At 39.4% G+C, this 12,571-nt stretch overlaps 2 protein-coding genes across 3 annotated transcripts in view; one reads left to right on the top strand and one right to left on the bottom strand.

Annotated features, from left to right (window-relative positions):
* The window catches only part of LOC135206217 (hypoxia-inducible factor 3-alpha-like), a 493,950-nt gene that overhangs the window by 436,264 nt on the left and 45,115 nt on the right, over positions 1 to 12,571 (bottom strand). The gene's annotated exons all lie outside the window — the stretch shown is intronic.
* Positions 527 to 12,571, top strand: part of LOC135206218 (uncharacterized) — a 59,424-nt gene continuing 47,379 nt past the window's right edge. Inside the window, exon 1 of the mRNA XM_064237567.1 lies at positions 527 to 709. Coding sequence (XP_064093637.1) covers positions 652 to 709 — 58 coding nt within the window. The 5' untranslated portion in view covers positions 527 to 651. The remainder of the gene's footprint in view (positions 710 to 12,571) is intronic.

The following is a 12,571-nucleotide window of genomic DNA, read 5'->3' as shown; positions in this document are numbered from 1 at the left end:
ATATATACGTATACGCGTTTATGTAGGAACACATAATATGGGGATGTAAAGGGAACGGTGCAGAATATATAATCCTTTCTAGACCCTTATTTCAAGAATTAACAATCATAATGATGTTTGCTTTCTTTTGTACAAAAAGGATAAATTACTTTTCTATGCGTAAACAATCCTTCGTATCAACTCTTACGATCAAACATCGCTGAGCATTAATAAAACCACAACTTCCGCCACAATTCTTCTGCAACTTCCTTTTACTTAGTCTTTCAAACTATAAAGAAATCGGTCCGCGACGCCGGGAGGCATCAGTGTATCCTGTCAGGTGTAAGCATAAGTTGGATGAACGTTCCGTGCGCAATGGTTTCCAAACCTCTAACATTAGTTACGGCTCCTTTTCAACTGGAAAACTTGTACGTCGACCCCGATAGTCTTTTGTTACCTCGATCCTCCGTTTTCTGTTGGGTTGCGGCGTCTATAGCTTGCGTTAGCGTGACGCACCCGGACCCGGAGTCTCGAGACTCGACCGAGAGAAAGAGAGCCAAAGCGAACGTCAGTGGTGAATCAGATCTTAGTCGGGAGTGTTCGAACATTCAGTCCCGGTTTCGCGACGCACGTGTTTCGTATACGGATCTTGTTTAACGCTGATATAAAGAAATGTTTCTTACCAGAATGGAATATCTGTGGATTCTACTCTTCTGCGTTGTCTTTTCCGGTAAGTGAATGGATTTAGAGGTTTATAATATGTTTTTTCTTTAATAGCGGGAAGCAATTTAAAGGGCCGCAAATATAATCGGCGGGCAATGAACGTGGAGTTGTATATGAACTGCGCGCGCTTGTGGTGGAAGCGTTTACGAGGGGGATTTAAAAATGGAGGGAAGTAACTGGATTTAAATGCCGCCCACGAATTCCCCAAGCCTCGGCTGCTGGAACTGGACATCACTGGAAAACGACGAGTATCCTGACGCAAGTCCAGACCAGAAGGAAGGCGTCTGTGAGTGTCTGTAGGCTCTGGTCGCAACAAACTTATTGATTAGGAAACGCCCCGCCTGTGTGTGTGTGTGTGTGTGTGTGTGTGTGTGTGAGTGAGAGGGATTCCCCTCCTTTTCTCCATAGTTACGGGAAGGACACACACGGGAGATTTCGTCATCGCTGGCATCCTCTAGTGACGTCATAAACGGATGAATCACACGCAATATGGGATAATCGGTGAATCAGTGACAGCCGGAAGAAAAAGCTTAGTCAGCGACTCAGCTTAATCGTCCGTTCATGTCGCGCGAAAAAGCACACGTCAAAAGGAAGGAGATTTCATGACATGGAACACTTAGAGACTAGACCATCTTCCCTTCTGCACAGTAGCGTCGGTTGCATAAAAAAAATAAACCCTCTTGTTTTTTAGGTTTTTTGTTCGTAAGCGTTTGTGTTAACTATGGAATAGGCAAACAATGAATAACCTTACGTATAAGTATAAGAATAATCCAGATGCTTTCATTAAAACAAGCAAAAACAAAACGAATTCGACCCCAGTGATCCAGACGCCTTTGAAAACAAGTTCACAGCATCCGATGGAGTAGGTCAATGGACGGGGGAGGGGTGGGGATAGTTCGTCTTAACGGGGTTTGGTCATGTGAAGCATGTTGCCCCTACCCGTATGACAGGGGGAAGGGGAGGGGGGTTAAAGGGCTGACGATGAAATTGGTTTTTATGGTGAGGGTGAAGTGGACTTCAGAAGCAGGATTTGAAAACGATTGATTGATTACATTCAGAACACTGGCGTGACAGTGAATATGGTCCATTTATTAAACTGAATGTAAGTTGAATGAATGAGCAATGAAGGCGTTGCAAATGCAGAGGTCACAGTGGAAAAACAGTCTTAAACGTGAGCATGAAGTTTCTTCCTCAATCTTTTTGCTTGCAAGCAGTGCTTGTTGCTTGACCCTCCCAGGTCAAGGATGTAACGGAAACGGGGGAAACTTGCTTAGAATGCTTCAGACCGAGTTGCCCCGTTGCTTTCCACACGGGCCATATGTCAGGCCTTCCCTTTTTTCATCAGCAAGACTACGTATAAGTCATAACGTTATTTACCTTAAATTGAACATGAAAGTAACTATAAAATTATGTTTTGGAAGTCAGTACTTTCCTCTTTTTCATCGGAAAGACTTACAATAAATCGTGCTGTTTTTTTTTTTTTTTTTTACCTTAAATGGGACATGAAAGAGTCACAATACCATGATTCAAAACTTTTCTTTTTCCTTTTTTTTTATCTTTGGTCAGACAAAGAAGTATTCATGGACCATGATATTTTAATTATTCCTGTAATAACATGAAGGCCAAGATGATTTTGATACTCATCACCTTTGGACAGCTGCTGTATGTTTTACCTGCTACAAAGAACCTCATTCCAAAGATTGAGAAACTACAGTATGATCATTACTGTTATTATTATTATTCAGAATATGAACCCTATTCAAATGTAACAGGCTTACAGGGGCCACTGACTTAAAATTCAAGTTTTCAAAGAATATGGCGTTCATTGGGAAGAAAGCACTGAAGGTAATAGGAAATACACAAAGTAGAGATCAGTTATCAGAAGACAGAGATAAATAACAAATAATTAAATAAATAAGTAAAAATGTTAATAAATCCTCAAAAGCACATGGAGAGTTATTCTACGGTAGAAATGCACAGCATCTTCGCTTGGACTTTTGAGGTTTTAATAGCACAACGTCCTCAGATAGACCGTTCCACAAAGATAATAGTATAATAATAATTTTTAAAATTTCATAATGGCATAAGTCAATTAAATGGTGGAGAAAATCACAGAGGTGTAAAGGGAAATATATATACAAACGAAAGCTGCCCTTGATTCTTCTTCACAATTGAACAGGTTCTCGAAAGCTGTTTAGTGTACAGTAGTACATATCAAATCAAACCAAAATAGTGACATGGGGGGAAAAATGGTGATAACAGTAAAAAACCAAAATAGTGACAACAGGAAAGAGCCAAAATAGTGACATCAGGAAAAAACCAAAATAATGACATGGAAAAATACAAAATGGTGACAACAGTAAAAAACCAAAATAGTGACAACAGGAAAACAACAAATAGTGACAACAGTAAAAAACCAAAATAGTGACAACAGGGAAAAATCAAAATGTGACAACAAGAAAAGGCAGAAACAAGAAGCACTTCCTTTCCCATCTGGACAACATCAGATCCTGTTCATCATGACCATGATCTCAACAGAGTCCATACGGGATACAATACCCCACCATATATGAGTCGTTAAATCGATGAACAGCTGAGTTGCGTCATTCGAGACGCGAAACGGGCTTGGGCTCGTTCATCTGATACTTCTGATGGTGGAAAAACGCGTGTTCTCTATTGACGATAATTACGTCTGATGTGGACAGATGTCCTGAAATGACAACTGACACGAAGTAGTCGTAGAAACGCACATACGTGTACACACACAAACACACACACAATCTGGTCGCAAATTAATATTAAACCTCACATACCGTATTTAAACACAATGATAAACTAGTCATAGGCATAAGTAAGAGTCTTAACATTTTACCCATAATGATGATAACTGATAGTATTTATACAATACTTTGCACATAACTTTATCTAAAAAATTAACTTTAACATAAATTATTATTTCTATCCAGCTGAACCTTATCATATGGTTCAAACCCACCAAAGGGGCCACTGACTTGAAATTCAAGCTTCCAAAGAATATGGTGTCTATTAGAAAGAAGTAACAAGGTAATGGGAAATACAGAGGGAAATCACTTATTAGGAATAAAATAAATTAATAAATAATTGGAAAAAATGCAAATTATAACAGTCAGTGTTAATAGAAAATTAAGGGGGGAGTTGATAAGATAAGAGGGTGCGGGGGAGGGGAGGGGGAAGAAATCGCGCATACTATTCACTTGGGCATCCAATTTCGATCGCTAGTTGATTCATGCGCGTTTTTTAAACAGCTGCGCTCTTGCGCTCCCCCATTCTGCATCAGCTGTCCGGATGTTATTACAGGCTCTAGAACAGTGTTGCTTTAGAAATAAGTTTACCTACTGCATTTTAAAAGGTTTTATCTATTGCATTTGATTAGGACATTTAAATAGCCGTCAGGACATTTAGAGGAATGAAGAGGACGACGTTTAAACTTGCTTCTAGTCATTTAAAGTTATTTTAAAATAGTTTTATATATTGTATTTCAATAGGACATTTAAATAACCGTCTGAACATTTCGAGAAATGTACAAGACATTCAAATTTGCTTCTAAATACTTAAAATGACTTCAAAATTATTTTGTCGATAGAACTTAATTAGGACATTTTAATTGACGTCTGAACATTTAGAGGAATATAACTGACATTTAAATGAGCTTCTAAACACCTGAAATGATTTTTAAAAGATTTCATCTATCGCATTTAAATAGATTAGGACATTTAAACAGTCGTCGGAACATTTAGAGGAATCCAGAAGACGGAATGTAAACTTGAGAATAAAAACATCCACCACCAACATACGTGGCAATGAATGCTGCGACATTGATTAACAAGGAAGTTTTAAGGCAGTTGAACATAGTATATACCTTAACTTGAAAGAAAAATGGTAAAGACATTTCCATTTGCATACGGCATTTAGGGAAGCAAATCTACGATTTTTCGTGATATTTTCATAATGCAGTTGGTAATTCTGTCTACTAAGTCTGCGTGAAAATTACTTTGACATTTATTTCTGTATATACAATATGCTTCTCCGTGTAAGTTCATTAACTTACTATTGTTTTCTTTTAATCTTATTCTCCCTGAATTTTTAGGGAAGAAAAAATCAACACGAGTTGCTACTAACGGCAGAGTCATGTTCATTACATAAGGTCACTTGTCAGAAAGGCCAGTGGCCAGATCAGTTGTCAGGTCAGCGTAGTAAAGCAACGCCAAGTCTGGTAACTGACCACCAAATAAGGTCGTATGCAAACACTAGCAGCCAAGACGTGGGGACTGCAACCTCGCCACTCAAGTACTTGCTGTAGAGAGGAGTAGCATCTGTCCTTCACAAAATTTTGAATTTATGACATACAAGAACAATTATACTGTATGACATTCTTAGGAAGCTCCAATTTCAAGTCAATGGTCCCTAGGGCGACCTCCTTCCATATGAATAGCGTCCATGTGGACGATTAAGTAACTCGAGGTAATCGCTAAAGCATCGAAATTTCATCTTTTTCCTTTACTGCTTTCAGAAACAATGCAAGCAAATGCTTTTTAGTTAAGTGTGGGATAACTTTCTGAATGACTACCGAGATTACGATAACTTTAAGTACACCATCTTGAAGGGGTGAAGGAACACGAATATCAGTGACCTTGAATTCCTGAGAGAGAGAGAGAGAGAGAGAGAGAGAGAGTTGAAAATTATCCTTTGATATGGCGTCAAAACAACATATGAGAGAGAGAGAGAGGCGCAAGCGATTTTTTGAAGCGACGTCAAAATATGAGAGAGAGAGAGAGAGAGAGAGAGAGAGAGAGGCGAAAACGATTCTTGACGCGACGTCAAAACATCAGTAACCCACCTCCCCCACCCTACTTCCCCCTCTTCCTCCTCCTCCTCCTCTCATCCGAAGGACTCCCAGCCCCTCCATCCTTCCGCCGACGCGCTCCCGTGGTGTCATCTCGGGCTAGTCAGAGGCAGGACTCCGGAGGTCAACGAATCCTATCCAACCAAACTTACCTACCGGCAGCCCATCGCCATTGCTATGCAACGAAAGCAACGTACAGCCAATAACCAGTGAATTCTTAAATAATAAACGTATATAAGGAGGTATACTTAAATTACCAATGTTTATGTTCAAAGTAAACAGCAACAATAGACATGTACTCAAGTGTACAGCTTCTTAAAAAACAATAATTGTCTATATATCATAGACACGGCGCGCGCGCACTTCGCGCGCGCGCACTCACACACACGCGCGCACACACCACACGCGCACAGACACACACACACACACACATATATATATATATATAATATATATATATGTGTGTGTGTGTGTGTGTGTGTGTGTAAATATATATATAATGTACACACACACAAACAAAAACAAACCACGCAATAGGTCATGATGACTCCCCTCCAAGAGGAAAAAGGAATTATCGAAAAAAAAACAATGAAATACGTAACCGTCCTCCAACAAATGTAGAAAGATAATAAAAAAATTAACATACACAATAAACAAAAACTAAATAAATATTCCTTCCTCACCAAATCAGCTCTTGACGATCGGAGCCGATAAACTCCCTCAGAACACGGGGGGGGGGGGGGGGGGGGGGGGGGGGGGGGGGTGGGGGGGGGGGGGGGGGGGGGGGGGGGGGGGGGGGGGGGGGGAAGCGTCTCTTCCCCCGTGTCCTGGTTTCCCAAATTGGAGAAGCAGGTGTCTTCAGTCATCAATGACAGGGATCAAGTCTCGCATATAATGTTGGATGTTTTAGGATGATGATAATGATAATAAAGATAATGATTATGATAAAAATGATGATAACTGTCATTCCAGTACTTTACGGTTATGTTGTTACTGAAGACGAGGCCTATGATGGGTATAATTACAGATTTTAAGTGCTACATTGTATTTTACTGATTAAAATAGTTCTGACTATTATTATTATTATCATTAAAAAGGCTCTAATAATTATAATTATTACTATTGCCATAGTTAGTTCCATTTTAGCCACAAACCCTTCGACTTACAATGCTTTCGCCACTTTACTTAACACAATGAAAGTAACTTTACGTAACACTCACAATAAAATTAACACTTGAAGTGAGTTTAAACACCCACAATGAATACACACACATTCCCAGTGTAAATATCTTCGCATGTCTTCTCTGTGTACCTACACTTACACAGACACATTGGGAAGCGCAACGCCAAGCTAATGCAATTGCCAGGGTATGGGCAAGAGAGCCATTTAAAGGAAATGAAAAATTAATCGTCATCTCGATGCCCAGACACGAAGGGGATGCCATGACCTCGGGCTCTACCCGGAATCAAGAGAGGTTTCAGTAGCATCCTGAATCTGTTTCATTTGATATTGTGTTCACTCTCTCTCTCTCTCTCTCTCTCTCTCTCTCTCTCTCTCTCTCTCTCTCTCAGCCATATAAAGAAAAAGAATTTGTTAACGGCATAAATATCAAGGATTTTGCTTCTTCCTTCAAGTGCAGATTATATGACACTATAAATTAGTTTTCACGGTTCCGTTATGGAGAGAGAGAGAGAGAGAGAGACGTTTTCGTCTTTTTAGGTATCTGTGCCGAGATGAAAATCCTCTCTCTCTCTCTCTCTCTCTCTCTCTCTCTCTCTCTCTCTCTCTCTCTGTGCGTGTGTAAATAAATTTGCGAAACGATAACAATTAGCCACATAAAGAACATTAAACGACCATTATAAAATAATGGCGAGCACGAACAACGTCCATAACCCTGAGTGTGCGCATGCGCATAATACTCCTACGACTTCTAAACCCCCAGAAAGGAGGTATAAATTGAAACGGAAGAACGGTGAAATAAGGGCAAAGAATAACCAGAGGATAAATAAAAAGAAGTAAAAAAAAAAAAAAGCTCACTAAGACAGGCATCATTTGCTCAAGAGATTAAAAGGTGGAGGGAGTCAAGGGGACTTATTTTATATGGGCTGTAGGGGGAAGGGGGTGGGGTGCTGAACTCTGACCCTCCTCATCTACCAATATTTGTAGACGACTTTATGGTCGATAATTGAGAAAGAGAGAGAGAGAGAGAGAATATTGAAAGATCTTTATCAACAGATATGAGAAGAGCCACGACGTCAGTTTCTCTCTCTCTCTCTCTCTCTCTCTCTCTCTCTCACTCTCTCTCTCTAATGCAAGTTACAAATGCATAATACCTATTTCATACCAAACTTGTTTGCTTTTTTTCCTAAACCACAATAAAAGCAGTAATGGATTACCGGTTTCTGGGTGATCATTTTGTCAACTGGCACTAGGAGATTCGAGTGTGTATGTATATATGTATTTGAGTGTATTTATACATTTAGTGTGTTTTGTGTAATTCCTTTTTCGTTTCCAAGGAAACCCTGAACCGAATTTAAAAGTTCTACATGACCATTTAAAAATATTTACATTTCTATTTTTACTACTGCTTATCAAGTGGCGACAAATGTTACCTTCAGGAGCTATTCAGTATAAACAATACATATACGTATATATGTTTTGCCAAATGCGAGAAGACAAGTTGGAACCAGCCACCGCACCTTTTCCGAAAATAATGGGAAACCCCACAGATATCTGTCTCCATCGCATCAGATATGGAGGGTTGGCTACGATTTTCGATTAACTCCCCTGGAGCCAAAAGAACATTTCGTGAGGGTGGCATTGGATGATAGGCATCAGGAGGCAACGCACCAGACGACGGTCGTTTTGCCCTCACAGTACAGCGAAGGATCTGCGAAGGATCTCTCTCAGTTGTGGCCCAAAGGCCAGAGTCAAAATCTGGTGGACTCCAACGTGGGAATAGAATAGAATATAGGTTTATGGCCAAAGGCCAAGCGCTGGGACCTATGAGATCATTAAGGACTGGAACAGAAACTGAGAATAAAGAGATTTTACAGATGTAACCGGAGGAAAACATCACAGTTGCACTATAAAACAATTCTTAGGAAAGGGTGGAAACTATGAAGGAAGAAAGAGGATATGAACGGAGGCACGGTAAATGGAACGGAATAGGTTGCAGCTAGGTTTCGTAGGGACGTTGCAAAGGACCTAAAGTAACGCCTGCAGTGCACCGCGTGAGTTGCACTGATGGTGTCTTTCGAAATCTTATGGATTAACAATATAGCGGAGTTTGATTTCTTCACGAGAAGATGAGGAGGCGTCTGAGTATCAAGATATACTACGTCGGTACATCGATTTGTTAGTTCTCAGGAAGCACTGATGCGATGAACGAGGTATTTCATTAAAATACTCATCCTTTCACCAGTAGTACCAGAAAGCTCACAGACCTATACTACAACCCTCAGATACACACTCAACATATTTCAGTGGCCATCTCTTAACAAACGACATATCAAAGTGCTTCTGGTTCGCCAGCCTTCCCACACCACCTCTTGGTAAATCTGCTTATCAAATAAATTCCTTAAGACGGGCTGTCAATCCCGATTTGCAAAAAAAAAAGGCCTGAGGAGTAACGCGAAAATTGAGAGAGAGAGAGAGAGAGAGAGAGAAGAGAGAAGAGAGAGAGAGAGAGAAGAGAGAAGAGAGAGAGAGAACCGGTTTCACAGGTTTCGGCTATTCTGATCTAGATTCTTGGCCGGGAGATTATACCGGTTTCCATTTTTTTAATTCGTTAATGAGCGAGTTAGCGCTTCAGAAACGAACCCATGGTAAAACAACTCTCCCTCCATACTACGCCCGCCCCCCGGCCCCACCCAACCATCCCCTCCACCAAAAAAGGAAGAAAAAGAAAAAACTTGCACTTCACCATGGCAGCAATTTTACTGCCATGGTGTCGGATAGTCCTTGTTATCAAAATTGAAGTGACTAGATTTCTGTATCTTGTCCTGTAGTTCTGTAGTTAAGGGCAAGCATGAGCTAAGAGGGTCTTTTTGCAAACTCCATCTCCCATAAATTTGACAAAGGAAGGAACAATCAAATAGCAGAAATAAACGTAGAGAGATACAATAGACACATTATCGATGTCGAATGGAACCGCACAGAAACAATCCAAATTTACATGCAGGTGGGAGTGTCTGCATTGCTTGCAACTGATTCTGGCGTAATCCAGTATTCAGATACGTACGAAAAATCTGAGAGAGAGAGAGGAGAGAGAGAGAAGAGAGAGAGAGAGAGAGAGAGAGAGAGAGAGAGAGACTATATTGAAGATAATCGACGTATTCCCAATTTTCTTATTGTGTTGACTGATACAATAAGTGTATGAAATAAAAATTAATTTAATAAACGTATAAAAAAATTATTTTAATCCTGGCTATAACCCATGGGGGAGGGGGCGGGTACAGCATTGTGTGGACTGGGTAGTCATACCGGTATCATTGTAAGTGAAAAAGGTATGCCTTTTTACCGTTCTTATTTTAACGTTTTGACAAATTACTTTTTAAAAATTCCTTATGATCAGTTTTCTTTTATACAGCTTCCTTCTAAAGTTGGAAACATTCTGGTTTGTTTCGTAATAACAATAATCTTATTACTAACAATCTTATAAAAGGGACAATAAATACATATACTGAACACAGATAAAAAAAAAAAATAGCCATCAAAAAAAGGAAATTTACGAAAAAAAAATCATCAAACGATCCAAGCGCATGAAATGATAGGAAATCTACAATAATAATGCAACACAAGCGAACAACTTGACAGTACCTAGGCCTATACTATAAGCTATCTCTGCACCCCTATTTTGATAACAGCATCTTACAAAGAGACTGAATATTTCTCCTTTTCTTCATCAGTAACCTATAGTACGCTTCCCCGAAGCAGAAAATTACCTAGAGATGACTGCAACAATCATCCTCTAAAGTTGCTGTTCCAAGGACGAACCACTTGTTGAAAAAATCTAGAGCCTTAAGTCCACTCCAATGTGCTTGCAATGAGCATACCAACAGCAGCATCTGCACCATTTAGAGGGTTACTGCTATGTGTCTAGAGAGAGAGAGAGAGAGAGAGAGAGAGAGAGAGAGAGTTCCTGGATATAGTTTTCTTGCTCTGGAACTTTCTGCCATGATGTCAGCCCCACACAATTCAGAACTTATTCTGCCAAGTTAACTTGCGTGTAATTGTTTAGCTACCTGGAATTAAACTGCGTTGAACTTTATACTGATTAGTGAAACAAAGCGTCAATACATTTATAAATGGTTAAACAGCCACATATACAAATGTAGGCTAAAGGCCTAGGCCTACGAAAGCTAGTCTATCAAATAGAGCGTTCAATGTGATTATGAAACATAAGAGATCATTTTTTATTATCGAAATTACAATCGCAGTCTCCACTGGCCTAAAAGAGAAAAGCAGTCAGTACGGAAGAAGAAAAATAAGACAAAACAGAACTGAGAATTAACTAAAAGAGAGAAATGACAACGTAAATGGAGGAAAAGAAAGAGTGACAAAACCATCAATCGCAAACACCTCGCTCGACAACGACAACGTCTTATCTTACTGGCGCTCGTGCCCGTAAATGCCTCTGACCTGTTTAACTTGTTTATTTGCCTCACTCCAGCACTACCTTTCCTCCTCCCCTCCTCCCTCCTCCTCCTCCTCCTCCTCCTCCTCCTCCTCCTCCCCTCCTCCTCCTCCTCCTTCGCAATACGATGAGGTAGCAGGAAGGGAAACTGGCATTTCCATCTATGAAATCAGCAACAGTCCTAAACCAAAAAGAATACAAAAGCATTCATAGATATATTAGAAGGATATAATCCTTCAAACTGGAACAAATCTAATGAAAACATCTTGAAAATAATTGAAGAAGTTCCAAATAAAATCCAAGTGGTCAAGAGACTCATAAAGAAAATAAAAATACATAAACCAACATATTCCGACAAAAGAAAATGAATAAGGTGAATCTTGTGAATATCCTAATTGACGCAATTAAGGAAAAAGAATGCCAAAAGCATGCAAACTGTGTAAGGTTTGGTATAGCATAGTCAATCCACAAAACCTAATCAGAAAATGTGCTGCATGCAATATTCCGACCCATCCACAGTGTGCTGAGGTAATACAAGATATGAGAAAAGATACAAGAATTTTTTGTTCAACATGTCTATCATGGATAGACAATGTTATTAAAATCAAGATTGAATGTACAAATAGTTGAGGATGAAGAAGAAGAGGAAGAGGAAAGAAGAAGAAGAAGAAGAAGAAGAAGAGGAAAACGGAAGAGAAGTAAACAAAAATGAAATGACAGAAAAAAAATAAGGAAAACAAAGAACAAGATAAAAGTATGGATGCAGAGATACTCATTGATACTACATATGAGGCAATAAAGCAGCATACCTACGAAGAAATAAATTACGATATGGCAACAGAAAAGCAAATCCCGAAGAGGCTCTACCCAGATCTACACAATGACGGGAAAGAGGAAAAAATAGACAAGAAAGACAAAATCTACAACCTTTTGAAAAGAGGGAATTGCAGATTTGGAGAAAGATGTTACTACAAACATCCTAAGGTATGTCACAAACTATGAAATATATCGGTAAATGTGCATACCTAGATGGATATGGGGATGATTGCAGAGATCTGCATCCAAAAATATGCAAAAACCTAAAAGAAGGAAAAGGATGTAAGTCGACAAAAAATGCAAATATATGCACCTGTAGCCATGAATCATAATCAAATAATAACAACCAAGATAATAAAATCCAAAATAAGAAAGAAACAAATAAAGAGAGAAATCAAGAATATCAGGTAAAAGAGAAAAGCAAACCCACCCCAATGAGATATGCAGAGATGGTCAGCAAAAAAATAAATTTTCAATGCATCAGCTCCAAAAATTCTACTCAAGGGATAATAACTGTAATTTATTATGCAAG

This window comes from Macrobrachium nipponense, chromosome 29 (genome assembly GCF_015104395.2).
Source record: "Macrobrachium nipponense isolate FS-2020 chromosome 29, ASM1510439v2, whole genome shotgun sequence".
Taxonomy (NCBI): Eukaryota; Metazoa; Arthropoda; class Malacostraca; order Decapoda; family Palaemonidae; genus Macrobrachium; species Macrobrachium nipponense.
Note: the sequence above shows the minus strand (reverse complement) of the source record. Positions and strands in the feature narration are given on the sequence as shown.